Consider the following 15900-nt stretch of genomic DNA (forward strand, 5'->3'; position numbering starts at 1 on the left):
ACCTGATGTTTACCGTGGTTACCAGCGTAAAAGTAAAAAAAAAAAACCGTACATGCTCACCATCTGATGTCCGTCCGGTCCCTTGCCGTCCGCTTCCCGCTCTGACTGTCTGCCGGCCGGAAAGTGAGAGCAGATCACAGCGGTGACGTCGCCGCTGCACTCTGCTCTCACTGTACGGCCGGATCTGTCAGAGCAGGAAGCGGACGGCAAGGGACCGGACGGACATCAGATGGTGAGCATGTACGTTTTTTTTTTTTTTACTTTTACGCTGGTAACCACGGTAAACATCGGGTTACTAAGCGCGGCCCTGCGCTTAGTAACCCGATGTTTACCCTGGTTACCCGGGGACTTCGGCATCGCTCCAGCGCCGTGATTGCAACGTGTGACCGCAGTCTACGACGCTGGAGCGATAATCATACGATCGCTGCGACGTCACGGATCGTGCCGTCGTAGCGATCAAAATTGCACTGTGTGACGGTACCCTAAGGACATGCTGCGTTCTTAAAAGATGCGCCGCATGTGAGTTTTCTCGGGTGTGCCGCATGCGTCTTTTACTGCATAGTGGAGACAGGATTTCATGAAATCCCCTCCACTATGCTGTAACATCTGGACGCTGCGTTTTTTATGCATGCTGCTCAATGCTGCATCAAAAACTCATCGTTTCCTGAACGTGGACACATACCCTCAAAGGGAATCCGTCAGCGGGTATTTGCTATTTAATCTGAGAGCAGAATAATATAGGCAAAGAGACCCTATGTCACTTACTAGGCTGTGTGTTGTAGTTTCAATACAATCAGTATTTTATCAGCAGGAGATTATCACTACAGGACAAGGTCTCACGTGCAGAACAGTCAGACTAATTTGTGTATAACCCTGCCCCCACCTCTGATTGGCAGCCTTCTACTTATGAACAGTGTGCACATAAAGCTGCCAATCAGTGGTGGGGGGGTGGGTTTATTCAGGGCTCAGTATTTTGATTACACAGGGATTCTATCCAAACTACCCCAAGCAGTCCAGTAAGTGATACATCACTAGAATCAGGGTCTCAGACCCTAGATCATTCCACATGCAGAATACATAGCAACAACCTGGTGACAGATTCCCTTTAACAACAATATTAATCATAAGGTAAGTATCCCATCTTAGGTAGACACATGAATGGGGCTTACATGGAATATTATAAACGTTATGTACTAGATCCAGGAAGCACTAGATTATACAAATCTGTTACATAAAGGATTACCACCCCTTTAAATCTCATTGAACTCTGTTACAAGTGGTGTTTCCGTGTCATCACAGCGCGCAGGACAGCATTAGCGGGCTCTGGGGGGGGACGCTGGAATGCGCTGTCACCATTTATACACAGTCTATAGTGTGGCTGACTCCGCCCCCCTGCTCTGACGCGTCGGGCAGGGGAGAGGACTGGCTCCACGTGACGCTGACCGGTAGTGACGTCCGAGCCGGCGTGTTGTAAGCAAGCGCCATTAATAACCGCTGCCACCACTGCCTATATCCGCTATATAAACCCCTGTATGGCCATTGCGGCTATGACTATCCCCCTGGACGAAGCATAACGCGAAACGCGCGTCGGGGTTCATTTACTGATCTGCAATCCTGGGTAAATATGCCTTGACCTTTCCTTATACCTTGCACTTTAGCGCTATATACACTTTCTCTGGCCAATATGTAGGTAGGCTCATTTGCCACAGTTAGGACTATTGTAGCCTGTGTACATTTTGCTGTAGGCAGTTTGACACACATTGTTTACAACTGAGGCCATCTATGCGGCTTATTTGCCATTGGTATAAGTTCTCTTTTCCCTTATATGCTTATATGCATTATTTATAGCCCGTATATTTATTTATATCTCCTGCTGAATATTTACATGTTTCTCATGCTTTGCACTTTAGCGCTATATGCACTTTTTTCTGGCCATTATATATGTAGGCTTATATGCCATAATTAGGGCCATTATAGCTTGTGCATATTAAGCTGTAGGCAGTTTGCCACACATTGCTTACAACTAAGGCCATTCATGCGGCTTATTTACTATTGGTGTAAGTTCCTTTTCAGTATATGCTTACATGCATTATTTATAGTCCGTATACTTATGTATATCTTCTACTGAGTATTTATGTTTCTCATGCTTTGCACTTTAGCGCTATATGCACTTTTTTCTGGCCATTATATATGTAGGTTCATATGCCACAATTGGGGCCATTATAGCCTGTGCATATTATGTTGTAGGCAGTTTGCCACATATTGTTTATAACTGAGGCCATCAATGCGTTTTTTCTACTATTAGTGTAAGCTTTTTTTCATTATATGTTTATATGTACTCATATTTATTTATATTTTTTGCTTAGAATCTACATGTTGTTCTTTAGATGTAACTTATATATATAGTGAAAGTACATTTTGATATATATATTGTTGCGGGCTATATATGCACTTGTTTATTTCCTTAGTAATTTTGGGATCATTTGATTGTTTATAGGTATTTTTGGTATATTTTACCTTTGCAGACAGTATATTCTGTCTCATGTACTGCCACTGACTGCTATTGGACTTGTTTAGTTTTTAATGTGTATTAATAAAACTTTGTTTTTTTATTGGCATCAAGCTTCCGTCTTCTTTATATTTTGATATTGTATAATGTGGAAGTGCTTTTGATATAGGCATTGATTTTGGGTATATATTGATTGCTGTACTTTGTTTACAGTTTAGCCATTATGGATACTAAAGCCAGGGATCAGACCTGGCTCTCTTGCATGGACACAGTTTTCAGTGGTGATACTGAGCAGAATAGTTCTACTGAAAGTGGGCAGAAAGTTGACTTGAAAAATTCTATCAAAACTCTTTTAAAAAAACGTACACGCACCTGGTGGAATAAAGCATCACTAGAGAAATATCTGGCAAAGGGCTTGATACCCAGGGGATTAAGGGTGAGGATCATGCCCTCTTTCCCTATAGATGATGACAATTTTAGAACAAGATGGGAGGAGGTGTGCAACCTTTGTTCTAAATCCCTTATGGAATTATTGATTGGTAATAATAAGAAAGGACTGGATAAGCTGGACTTGGATATAGATGATACTCGCAAGAAACTGACTGATAATCTGACTTTATTAGAGATGGAAGCATTAAACAAGGATATTGAGAGCCAGTTTCCTTCTTGGGAAAAAGAAGTAAAAGACATTAAAACAAAAAAATTTCAGCGAGATCTGCAAGATTTCAAAAATGGGACTGTATATAGATGGCAGAGTAATCGATCGAATAGAGATGATAGTATATCCAGGGCATCTTCTGTCTCATCTGTGTCATCAAGAGAAAATGACAGTACATCAACGAACCACATTTATAATTTGAGGAAGAATATTAATAAAAGAAGAAATGATAATTATAGGAGACGAGATAAATGGGCTGAGAATCCGAGCAAATCAAGATTACAGGTAATCAATTTGTCTGAGAAACAACTAACAGAACCACAATTGGAAGTCTTGAGCTTGGGCTTAACCTTTTCACCAACCTCTTCCTTTGACTCTTTCTCAGCGGTAAAAGACCTCAATCTATTTGCCAGAAAATTGGTTTTAAAGAAACTACATGGTAGATCTGAAGAAGGGATGGAATGGACGGAACAAGAATTAGAAACTATTGCGACATTAGAGGAACTCAGTGGAGAACGGGATGAAACAATTAACATCGGTAAGTTTGTACCGCCTAAGCCAAAGAAATTCCCCCCTTTGAATTTATATCCTAATATAGAATTATTTGTGAAATTAGTCACAAAAGAATTTGAAGAAATTCCTAGTAAAATAATAAAAGACAATTTGTCTGTGGATCAAAGAAAGGCCCTCAAAGAACTAAAGAGTATGAGGGATATAATAATAAAACCAGCGGACAAAGGGGGGAACATCATCATTCAATCCATCAGAATGTATGAAAAAGAGGCGTTTAGGCAACTGAGGGACAGCAATTGCTATCGAAGACTTACTTTTAACCCAACTCTTACCTTCCAGGGAGAATTGCATGATATTCTGGAGAAAGCATACCAGGAAGGAGTGATCACTAGTGAGCTTAGAAACAATTTGATCCCGGTATATCCGAAAACGGCATGTATTTACTTTACACCGAAAATCCATAAAAGTATGACAGCACCACCTGGACGCCCGATCGTCTCAGGAAACGGAAGCCTATGCGAGGTAATTGGCAAATATTTAGATTTTTACCTAAAACCATTGGTATACAACCTACCCTCTTATATCAGGGATACGGGTGATGTTCTTAATAAAATTGAAGGTATACCAATGGAAGAAGACATGTGGCTGGTATCGTTTGACGTCGAATCCTTGTATACTGCAATACAGCATCAGCATGGTATTATGGCAGTTGAATCATTTTTAGTGACTACGGATATGGACAGAGAGCTAATTGATTTCCTTTTGGAATTACTCAAATTTGTTTTGGAACACAATTATTTCATGTTTAAGGAAACAATATATGTACAACAGAGAGGGACTGCCATGGGGGCGGCTTTTGCCCCCTCATACGCAAATGCGTATTGCCACACATTGCTTACAACTAAGGCCATTCATGCGGCTTATTTACTATTGGTGTAAGTTCCTTTTCAGTATATGCTTACATGCATTATTTATAGTCCGTATACTTATGTATATCTTCTACTGAGTATTTATGTTTCTCATGCTTTGCACTTTAGCGCTATATGCACTTTTTTCTGGCCATTATATATGTAGGTTCATATGCCAAAATTGGGGCCATTATAGCCTGTGCATATTATGTTGTAGGCAGTTTGCCACATATTGTTTATAACTGAGGCCATCAATGCGTTTTTTCTACTATTAGTGTAAGCTTTTTTTCATTATATGTTTATATGTACTCATATTTATTTATATTTTTTGCTTAGAATCTACATGTTGTTCTTTAGATGTAACTTATATATATAGTGAAAGTACATTTTGATATATATATTGTTGCGGGCTATATATGCACTTGTTTATTTCCTTAGTAATTTTGGGATCATTTGATTGTTTATAGGTATTTTTGGTATATTTTACCTTTGCAGGCAGTATATTCTGTCTCATGTACTGCCACTGACTGCTATTGGACTTGTTTAGTTTTTAATGTGTATTAATAAAACTTTGTTTTTTTATTGGCATCAAGCTTCCGTCTTCTTTATATTTTGATATTGTATAATGTGGAAGTGCTTTTGATATAGGCATTGATTTTGGGTATAATTTGTGTATAACCCTGCCCCCACCTCTGATTGGCAGCCTTCTACTTATGAACAGTGTGCACATAAAGCTGCCAATCAGTGGTGGGGGGGTGGGTTTATTCAGGGCTCAGTATTTTGATTACACAGGGATTCTATCCAAACTACCCCAAGCAGTCCAGTAAGTGATACATCACTGGAATCAGGGTCTCAGACCCTAGATCATTCCACATGCAGAATACATAGCAACAACCTGGTGACAGATTCCCTTTAACAACAATATTTGTCATGATTCTCAATGGCGAGAGAACATAGCCCAGCATATATGAGAACTAGCTCTTGGAAGATGGAAACTATACTGACCATGAACTAAACCTGCCGCACAACTAGAAGTGGCCGGGTAGCATGCCTACGTTTTTTATCCCTAGATGCCCAGCGCCAGCCGGAGAACTACCTAATCCTAGCAGAGGAAAAGACAGTCCTGGCTCACCTCTAGAGAAATTTTCCCAAAAGGCAGACAGAGGCCCCCACATATATTGGCGGTGATTTTAGATGAAATGACAAACGTAGTATGAAAATAGGTTTAGCAAAATCGAGGTCCGCTTACTAGATAGCATGAAGACAGAAAGGGCACTTTCATGGTCAGCAGAAAACCCTATCAAAACACCATCCAGAAATTACTTTAAGACTCTAGCATTAACTCATAACACCAGAGTGGCAATTTCCGCTCACAAGAGCTTTCCAGACACAGTAACGAAACAGCAGCTGTGAACAGGAACAAAATGCAAAAACACACAAGGACAAAAGTCCAACTTAGCTAGGAGTTGTCTAGTAGCAGGAACATGCACAGAAGGCTTCTGATTACATTGTTGACCGGCATGAAACTGACAGAGGAGCAAGGTTATATAGCGACTCCCACATCCTGATAGGAGCAGGTAAACAGAGGGGATGATGCACACAAGTACAATTCCACAAGTGGCCACCGGGGGAGCCCAGAATCCAATTTCACAACAGTACCCCCCCCTCAAGGAGGGGGCACCGAACCCTCACCAGAACCACCAGGGCGATCAGGATGAGCCCTATGAAAGGCACGGACAAGATCGGAGGCATGAACATCAGAGGCAGTGACCCAAGAATTATCCTCCTGACCGTATCCCTTCCATTTGACCAGATACTGGAGTTTCCGTCTGGAAACACGAGAGTCTAAGATCTTTTCCACAACGTACTCCAACTCACCCTCAACCAACACCGGAGCAGGAGGCTCAACGGAAGGCACAGCCGGTACCTCATACCTGCGCAACAATGACCGATGAAAAACATTATGAATCGAAAAGGATGCAGGGAGGTCCAAACGGAAGGACACAGGGTTAAGAATCTCCAATATCTTGTACGGGCCGATGAACCGAGGCTTAAACTTAGGAGAAGAAACCCTCATAGGGACAAAACGAGAAGACAACCACACCAAGTCCCCAACAAAAAGCCGAGGACCAACACGACGACGGCGGTTGGCAAAAAGCTGAGTCTTCTCCTGGGACAACTTCAAATTGTCCACCACCTGCCCCCAAATCTGATGCAACCTCTCCACCACAGCATCCACTCCAGGACAATCCGAAGATTCCACTTGACCGGAGGAAAATCGAGGATGAAACCCCGAATTACAGAAAAACGGGGACACCAAGGTGGCAGAGCTGGCCCGATTATTGAGGGCGAACTCCGCCAAAGGCAAAAAAGCAACCCAATCATCCTGATCCGCAGACACAAAACACCTCAAATATGTCTCCAAGGTCTGATTAGTCCGCTCGGTCTGGCCATTAGTCTGAGGATGGAAAGCAGACGAAAAAGACAAATCTATGCCCATCCTAGCACAGAATGCCCGCCAAAATCTAGACACGAATTGGGTCCCTCTGTCAGAAACGATATTCTCCGGAATACCATGCAAACGAACAACATTTTGAAAAAACAGAGGAACCAACTCGGAAGAAGAAGGCAACTTAGGCAAGGGAACCAGATGGACCATCTTAGAGAAACGGTCACACACCACCCAGATGACAGACATCTTCTGAGAAACAGGCAGATCCGAAATAAAATCCATCGAGATGTGCGTCCAAGGCCTCTTCGGGATAGGCAAGGGTAACAACAATCCACTAGCCCGAGAACAACAAGGCTTGGCCCGAGCACAAACGTCACAAGACTGCACAAAGCCTCGCACATCTCGTGACAGGGAAGGCCACCAGAAGGACCTTGCCACCAAATCCCTGGTACCAAAGATTCCAGGATGACCTGCCAACGCAGAAGAATGAACCTCAGAGATGACTCTACTGGTCCAATCATCAGGAACAAACAGTCTACCAGGTGGGCAACGATCAGATCTATCCGCCTGAAACTCCTGCAAGGCCCGCCGCATGTCTGGAGAAACGGCAGACAATATCACTCCATCTTTAAGGATACCTGTAGGTTCAGAGTTACCAGGGGAGTCAGGCTCAAAACTCCTAGAAAGGGCATCCGCCTTAACATTCTTAGAACCCGGTAGGTAAGACACCACAAAATTAAACCGAGAGAAAAACAACGACCAGCGCGCCTGTCTAGGATTCAGGCGCCTGGCAGACTCAAGGTAAATTAAATTTTTGTGGTCAGTCAATACCACCACCTGATGTCTGGCCCCCTCAAGCCAGTGACGCCACTCCTCAAAAGCCCACTTCATGGCCAAAAGCTCCCGATTCCCAATATCATAATTCCGCTCGGCGGGCGAAAATTTACGGGAAAAAAAGGCACAAGGTCTCATCACGGAGCAGTCGGAACTTCTCTGCGACAACACCGCCCCAGCTCCGATTTCAGAAGCGTCGACCTCAACCTGAAAAGGAAGAGCAACATCAGGCTGACGCAACACTGGGGCGGAAGAAAAGCGGCGCTTGAGCTCCCGAAAGGCCTCCACAGCATCAGGGGACCAATCAGCAACATCAGCACCCTTCTTGGTCAAATCAGTCAATGGTTTTACAACATCAGAAAAACCAGCAATAAATCGACGATAAAAGTTAGCAAAGCCCAAAAATTTCTGAAGACTCTTAAGAGAAGAGGGTTGCGTCCAATCACCAATAGCCTGAACCTTGACAGGATCCATCTCGATGGAAGAGGGGGAAAAAATGTATCCCAAGAAGGAAATCTTTTGAACCCCAAAAACACACTTAGAACCCTTCACACACAAGGAATTAGACCGCAAAACCTGAAAAACCCTCCTGACCTGCTGGACATGAGAGTCCCAGTCATCCGAAAAAATCAGAATATCATCCAGATACACAATCATAAATTTATCCAAATAATCGCGGAAAATGTCATGCATAAAGGACTGGAAGACTGAAGGGGCATTTGAAAGACCAAAAGGCATCACCAAATACTCAAAATGGCCCTCGGGCGTATTAAATGCGGTTTTCCACTCATCCCCCTGCTTGATTCGCACCAAATTATACGCCCCACGGAGATCAATCTTAGAGAACCACTTGGCCCCCTTTATACGAGCAAACAAATCAGTAAGCAGTGGTAACGGATATTGATATTTAACCGTGATTTTATTCAAAAGTCGATAATCAATACACGGCCTCAAAGAGCCGTCTTTCTTAGACACAAAGAAAAAACCGGCTCCTAAGGGAGATGACGAAGGACGAATATGTCCCTTTTCCAAGGACTCCTTTATATATTCTCGCATAGCCGCGTGTTCAGGCACAGACAGATTAAATAAACGACCCTTAGGGTATTTACTACCCGGGATCAAGTCTATGGCACAATCGCACTCCCGGTGCGGAGGTAGTGAACCAACCTTGGGTTCTTCAAAAACGTCACGAAAGTCAGACAAGAATTCAGGAATCTCAGAGGGAATAGATGATGAAATGGAAACCAAAGGTACGTCCCCATGAGTTCCTTTACATCCCCAGCTTAACACAGACATAGCTCTCCAGTCGAGGACTGGGTTATGAGATTGCAGCCATGGCAATCCCAGCACCAAAACATCATGTAGATTATACAGCACCAGAAAGCGAATAACCTCCTGGTGATCCGGATTAACACGCATAGTCACTTGTGTCCAGTATTGTGGTTTATTACTAGCCAATGGGGTGGAGTCAATCCCTTTCAGAGGTATCGGAGCCTCCAATGGCTCCAAATCATACCCACAGCGTTTGGCAAAGGACCAATCCATAAGACTCAAAGCAGCGCCAGAGTCGACATAGGCGTCCGCGGTAATAGATGACAAAGAACAAATCAGGGTCACAGATAGAATAAACTTAGACTGTAAAGTGCTAATTGAAACAGACTTGTCAGGCTTCTTAGTACGCTTAAAGCATGCTGATATAACATGAGTTGAATCACCACAATAGAAGCACAACCCATTTTTTCGTCTAAAATTCTGCCGCTCGCTTCTGGACAGAATTCTATCACATTGCATATTTTCTGGCGTTTTCTCAGTAGACACCGCCAAATGGTGCACAGGTTTGCGCTCCCGCAGACGCCTATCGATCTGAATAGCCATCGTCATGGACTCATTCAGACTCGCAGGCACAGGGAACCCCACCATAACATCCTTAATGGCATCAGAGAGACCTTCTCTGAAAATCGCCGCCAGGGCGCACTCATTCCACTGAGTAAGCACAGACCATTTGCGGAATTTTTGGCAGTATATTTCAGCTTCATCTTGCCCCTGAGACAAGGACATCAAGGCCTTTTCCGCCTGAAGCTCTAAATGAGGTTCCTCATAAAGCAACCCCAAGGCCAGAAAAAACGCATCCACATTGAGCAACGCAGGATTCCCTGGTGCCAATGCAAAAGCCCAGTCCTGAGGGTCGCCCCGGAGCAAGGAAATTACAATCCTGACCTGCTGTGCAGGGTCTCCGGCAGAGCGAGACTTCAGGGACAAAAACAATTTGCAATTATTTTTAAAATTTTGAAAGTGAGATCTATTCCCCGAGAAGAATTCAGGCAAAGGAATTCTAGGCTCAGACATCGGTGCATGAACAACAAAATCTTGCAAATTTTGTACCTTTGTGGCGAGATTATTCAGACCTGTAGCTACACTCTGAAGATCCATTTGAAACAGGTGAACACAGAGCCATTCAAGGATTAGAAGGAGAGAAAGAGAGGAAGACTGCAGTATAGGCAGACTAGCAAGTGATTCAATTAAGAGCACACTCAGAACTAGAGGAAAAAAAAAAAAAAATTGTAGCAGACTTCTTTTTTCTCTCCTTTCTCAGCCAGTAATTTAACCCTTTTTTGGGCCGGTCAAACTGTCATGATTCTCAATGGCGAGAGAACATAGCCCAGCATATATGAGAACTAGCTCTTGGAAGATGGAAACTATACTGACCATGAACTAAACCTGCCGCACAACTAGAAGTGGCCGGGTAGCATGCCTACGTTTTTTATCCCTAGATGCCCAGCGCCAGCCGGAGAACTACCTAATCCTAGCAGAGGAAAAGACAGTCCTGGCTCACCTCTAGAGAAATTTTCCCAAAAGGCAGACAGAGGCCCCCACATATATTGGCGGTGATTTTAGATGAAATGACAAACGTAGTATGAAAATAGGTTTAGCAAAATCGAGGTCCGCTTACTAGATAGCATGAAGACAGAAAGGGCACTTTCATGGTCAGCAGAAAACCCTATCAAAACACCATCCAGAAATTACTTTAAGACTCTAGCATTAACTCATAACACCAGAGTGGCAATTTCCGCTCACAAGAGCTTTCCAGACACAGTAACGAAACAGCAGCTGTGAACAGGAACAAAATGCAAAAACACACAAGGACAAAAGTCCAACTTAGCTAGGAGTTGTCTAGTAGCAGGAACATGCACAGAAGGCTTCTGATTACATTGTTGACCGGCATGAAACTGACAGAGGAGCAAGGTTATATAGCGACTCCCACATCCTGATAGGAGCAGGTAAACAGAGGGGATGATGCACACAAGTACAATTCCACAAGTGGCCACCGGGGGAGCCCAGAATCCAATTTCACAACAAATATTAATCATAAGGTAAGTATCCCATCTTAGGTAGACACATGAATGGGGCTTACATGGAATATTATAAACGTTATGTACTAGATCCAGGAAGCACTAGATTATACAAATCTGTTACATAAAGGATTACCACCCCTTTAAATCTCATTGAACTCTGTTACAAGTGGTGTTTCCGTGTCATCACAGCGCGCAGGACAGCATTAGCGGGCTCTGGGGGGGACGCTGGAATGCGCTGTCACCATTTATACACAGAGGCTTAATTAAAATGGCTTATTGTCCTCTGTGACCTTCCTCTTCTGGCAGCTCTTGTCTGCAGCACTGAGGTTTCGATTTGTTTTTTTAATGGTCGGAGCACAACCTTTCCTCCACTGCAGCTGCACATTATGTACCCACTGGTCTAGGATTTTACAGATTAATCCCTTGTGGGTAATGTAGGCAGACTCATGTCATAGACTTTCCCCATTGTGCACAGAGCAGTAATGACATCTCCTCCCACTGATCAATGGTAAAATCACATCTGTCACACATACTGAATGCACAAGTATGCTGGCCTTAAAGGGGTGGTCCCAAGGCAAAGACATTTTCATTCGAAAAGCAATAATGGCCATCAGGGCCCTAACACCAGAGATATTGCCACCATCATGCTACCTTGTGAGAGCAATCACAGCAATGGGTTCTAGACTGATTGGATGGACAGGGAGCCCGGGAGAAGGATATATTAGAAAAATAGCTGAGATTATGGCATTAAATAAATAAGAATTTAGAATAGAAATTACTTTGGCCTTCGGACCACCCCTTTAATGCACAGGTTTAGTACACCCTTGTTATATCTGGAATACAGAAAGTTATACATCTGGACCCCTGCAGCTCTACCAAACTAAGGGCAGGAGAAATACCGGGGAAGATGGGCAGTTTGACAAAAAAGGAAAACAAAAGTCAGTGTATAATTTTCTATGACGACTACCAATGTTTTTTTATTTTTTAGTATGTTCTTACATCCTAGTTTTCTTTCAAAGGTTATTGCCATCTGATAAAGTGATGGTGCCGTGTCCCTACAGAACAAATGCCCCAGGCCGCAGCCTGTACATGGGACCGTAGAATGGCCAAAACCACCTTATTGGTGGCTGCAAAGCAACCTGACCTGTCAGTCAGGCACCGCCCCATTAGGAAGTGATGGCATAGTCATAGTCAAGGGATCTTGTTTGATTAATGCTGCGTAAACCTCAGGCAGCATAAATCAGAACCTGACTCAATGATTGCAGCCTGGTATTTTTTTCTATGAAACACTACAACGTTTGAAGAGAAATAAATTTAGTGAAGAGCCGGTGAGAGACTACAGAGATAGACTAGACTAGTCCAGTGCTGCCCCACGCGGGCTTTTCCCTGTGCTATTCCAGGTGACTGACTAAACACCCAGGTATATACAGCATGGCTGAGTCTATATTTACAATATAACTATAGGATTAGTAATGGATAGATGTCTTATAGACGCCTCTCCATTACTATCCTGTGGGCTTGATGTCACCTGACAATACAAAGGTGACATCAACCCCACAAATATGAACCCCACTTGCCACTTGTCCTTTTCTGGGCAGCTGCGGGCTTCCATTTTTAGGCTGAGGAGCAACATCCATGGCCCTTTACCAGCCTGAGAATACCAGCGCCCAGCCGTCTGCTTTTAGCAAGGCTGGTTGTCAAAAATGTGGGGGACCCCACACCGTTTTTTTTAAATTATTTATTTACAGCGCGGGCTGATAATACTCCCATCAACTGCCACCTGCTCTCGTTGTTATTAACGACAGCAGGCGTCGGCTGATGGGAGCAGTAGCCCCATCAGCTGACATCAGTGACCGAAGGTAAACTTTATACCTCCTTTTGACAGCGTGGGAACCGCGATTATCTGACCGGCGGTAATTTTACCATATTCAGGCACTCCCCATTCAAGTGAATGGGTCCTGGATCGGGTACTGTTCTGGTCCCCAAACCCTAATTTTATGTAACTATTTGGCCAAACCAGCCGGACCTGAACATCCAGATGTCCGCCCTCTCTACTGGTGTATATAATACATGGACGATAGACTATTGGTGCATATAATACATGGGGGAATAAACTACTGGTGCATATAATACATGGGAGGATACAGTACTGGTGCATATAATACTGGTGTATATAATACATGGGCGGACACACTACTGGTGTATATAATACATGAGCGGATAACCTACTAGTGTATATAATACACGGGCGGATACACTAATGGTGTATATAATACATGGGCGGATACAGTACTTGTGTATATAATACATAGGCGGATATACTAATGGTGTATATAATACATAGGCGGATATACTACTGGTGTATGTGATACATGCACGGATACACTACTGGTGTATATAATACATAGGCGATATATTACTGGTGTATGCAATACATGGGCAGATACAGTACTGGTGTATATAATACATGGATGGATACACTACGGGTGTATATAATACATGGGCGGATACACTCCGGGTGTATATAATACATAGGCAGATACACTACTGGTCTATGTAATACATGGGCTGATACAGTATTAGCTTATATAATAAATTGGCGGACACAGTACTGGGGTATGTAATACATAGGCGGATACAGTACTGGTGTATATAATACATGGGTGGACACAGTACTGGGGTATGTAATACATGGGCGGACACAGTACTGGGGTATGTAATACAGGGGTGGACACAGTACTGAGGTATGTAATACAGGGGTGGACACAGTACTGGGGTATGTAATACATGGGCGGATATACTACTGGGGTATGTAATACATAGGCGGATACAGTACTGGGGTATGTAGTACATGGGCGGATACACTTCTGGTGTATATAATACATAGGCGGATACAGTACTGGGGTATAAAATACATGGGTGGATACAGTACTGGGTATGTAATACATGGGTGGATACAGTACTGGGTATGTAATACATGGGTGGATACAGTACTGGGTATGTAATACATGGGTGGATACAGTACTGGGGTATGTAATACATGGGCGGATATACTACTGGGGTATGTAATACATGGGCGGACACAGTACTGGGGTATGTAATACATGGGTGGATACAGTACTGGGGTATGTAATACATGGGCGGATATACTACTGGGGTATGTAATACATGGACGGATACACTGCTGGGGTATGTAATACATGGGCGGATACAGTACTGGGGTATGTAATACATGGGCGGATATACTACTGGGGTATGTAATACATGGGTGGATACAGTACTGGGGTATGTAATACATGGGCGGATACAGTACTGGGGTATGTAATACATGGGCGGATATACTACTGGGGTATGTAATACATGGGCGGATACAGTACTGGGGTATGTAATACATGGGCGGATACAGTACTGGGGTATGTAATACATGGGCGGATATACTACTGGGGTATGTAATACATGGGCGGATATAGTACTGGGGTATGTAATACATGGGCGGACACAGTACTGGGGTATGTAATACATGGGTGGATACAGTACTGGGTATGTAACACATGGGTGGATACAGTACTGGGGTATGTAATACATGGGGTGATACACTGCTGGGGTATGTAGCACATGGGCGGACATACTGTATTTGCCATACCGGGCACACTGGCCACACAACCCACTAATCTCCAATCTGCAGGTGTGTATCTGACTGGTCCCTATATGCGTTGCTATAGCGACCCATAACCTAGCAGCAGGCCTGCTGCCATACACCAGTGCTATGACAGGGGTTAGGCCTCATTCCTGTCATTAACACTCTCATTACCATGCAGAGGGAGCTCAGTGGCTGCCCCATCACTTCTGTGCTGTGATGCCACACACCGGGGCTTGCACTGTACAGAACACATCTCCAGCTCATCCTAGAGATTATCAGCCGTCACAACACGGGGACGGGAACGGAAAAAACGACCCCTGACACCCGGGGGACAGGTGAGTAAGACGCACCCGCCCATCTGCTGCAGGGGGTGTGGCAAATGGCCAAGTGACGTCATTACCTTCTTTGGGGTCTTGCTGACCGCAGCCATGAAGGAGAATCTGTTGGACGCCTCTGCTTCGTCAGGTGCAAGCGCGTCTGGGGTCGACATCTCGCTGAAGGGCACGTGTCCTTACTAGTACAGTAGATGACGGTGCTTACTACCGGAATCTGTGACAGCAGCACCGGGAAGACCGGACGTCACGGCTGCGTATTACCTCATCGCGTCAGAGCCTGGCAAGCGGGGCTGCTGTGTGCTGTGGGCAACGCGCTGGTGGCAGTGAGCGCCAGAGGGCGCTGGAGAGACGCAGCTGATCGCTGTGGGCTGCTGTCATTTCCCGGAACTCATGCATTGCGGCGCCCTGTGGCCCTGGAACCTGCGTATATCAGAAGTGCGCATCCGTTACCGACATGTGAGATAGCAGATGCTCTGTCTTACAGGGGCATTGCACCAACTCCATGATTATCTTTACTGACAGCTCACAATTGTGTAAAATATGCCAATAAGGTTTGCACACTTAATGCTTATCTGAACCTCCATTAATCGCTGTGCCCCAGCCAGGCGATCGCTGCAGGGTACTACTGGGAATCCTGGTGACAGCAGAGGGGTTCACTAGAGTTGACAAAAACTGGACCCTATTCATGCTTCCCCATC

The 15900-nt window shown here is 44.2% G+C and overlaps 1 protein-coding gene across 3 annotated transcripts in view; it reads right to left on the minus strand.

The window, feature by feature from the left end:
* AHCYL1 (adenosylhomocysteinase like 1) overlaps positions 1–15534 on the minus strand; it is a 77687-nt gene extending 62153 nt beyond the window's left edge. For 2 of the 3 annotated variants that reach the window (XM_077295221.1, XM_077295222.1), the window contains exon 1: positions 15268–15496. In XM_077295221.1, the coding sequence (XP_077151336.1) occupies positions 15268–15357 (90 nt within the window). In that variant the 5' untranslated portion in view covers positions 15358–15496. Of the gene's footprint in view, positions 1–15267 lie in introns of all 3 variants that reach the window. The other variant, XM_077295220.1, reaches the window with a different exon arrangement.
* Between the last annotated feature and the right edge of the window lie 366 nt (positions 15535–15900).

Source organism: Ranitomeya variabilis, chromosome 3 (genome assembly GCF_051348905.1).
Source record: "Ranitomeya variabilis isolate aRanVar5 chromosome 3, aRanVar5.hap1, whole genome shotgun sequence".
NCBI lineage: Eukaryota > Metazoa > Chordata > Amphibia > Anura > Dendrobatidae > Ranitomeya > Ranitomeya variabilis.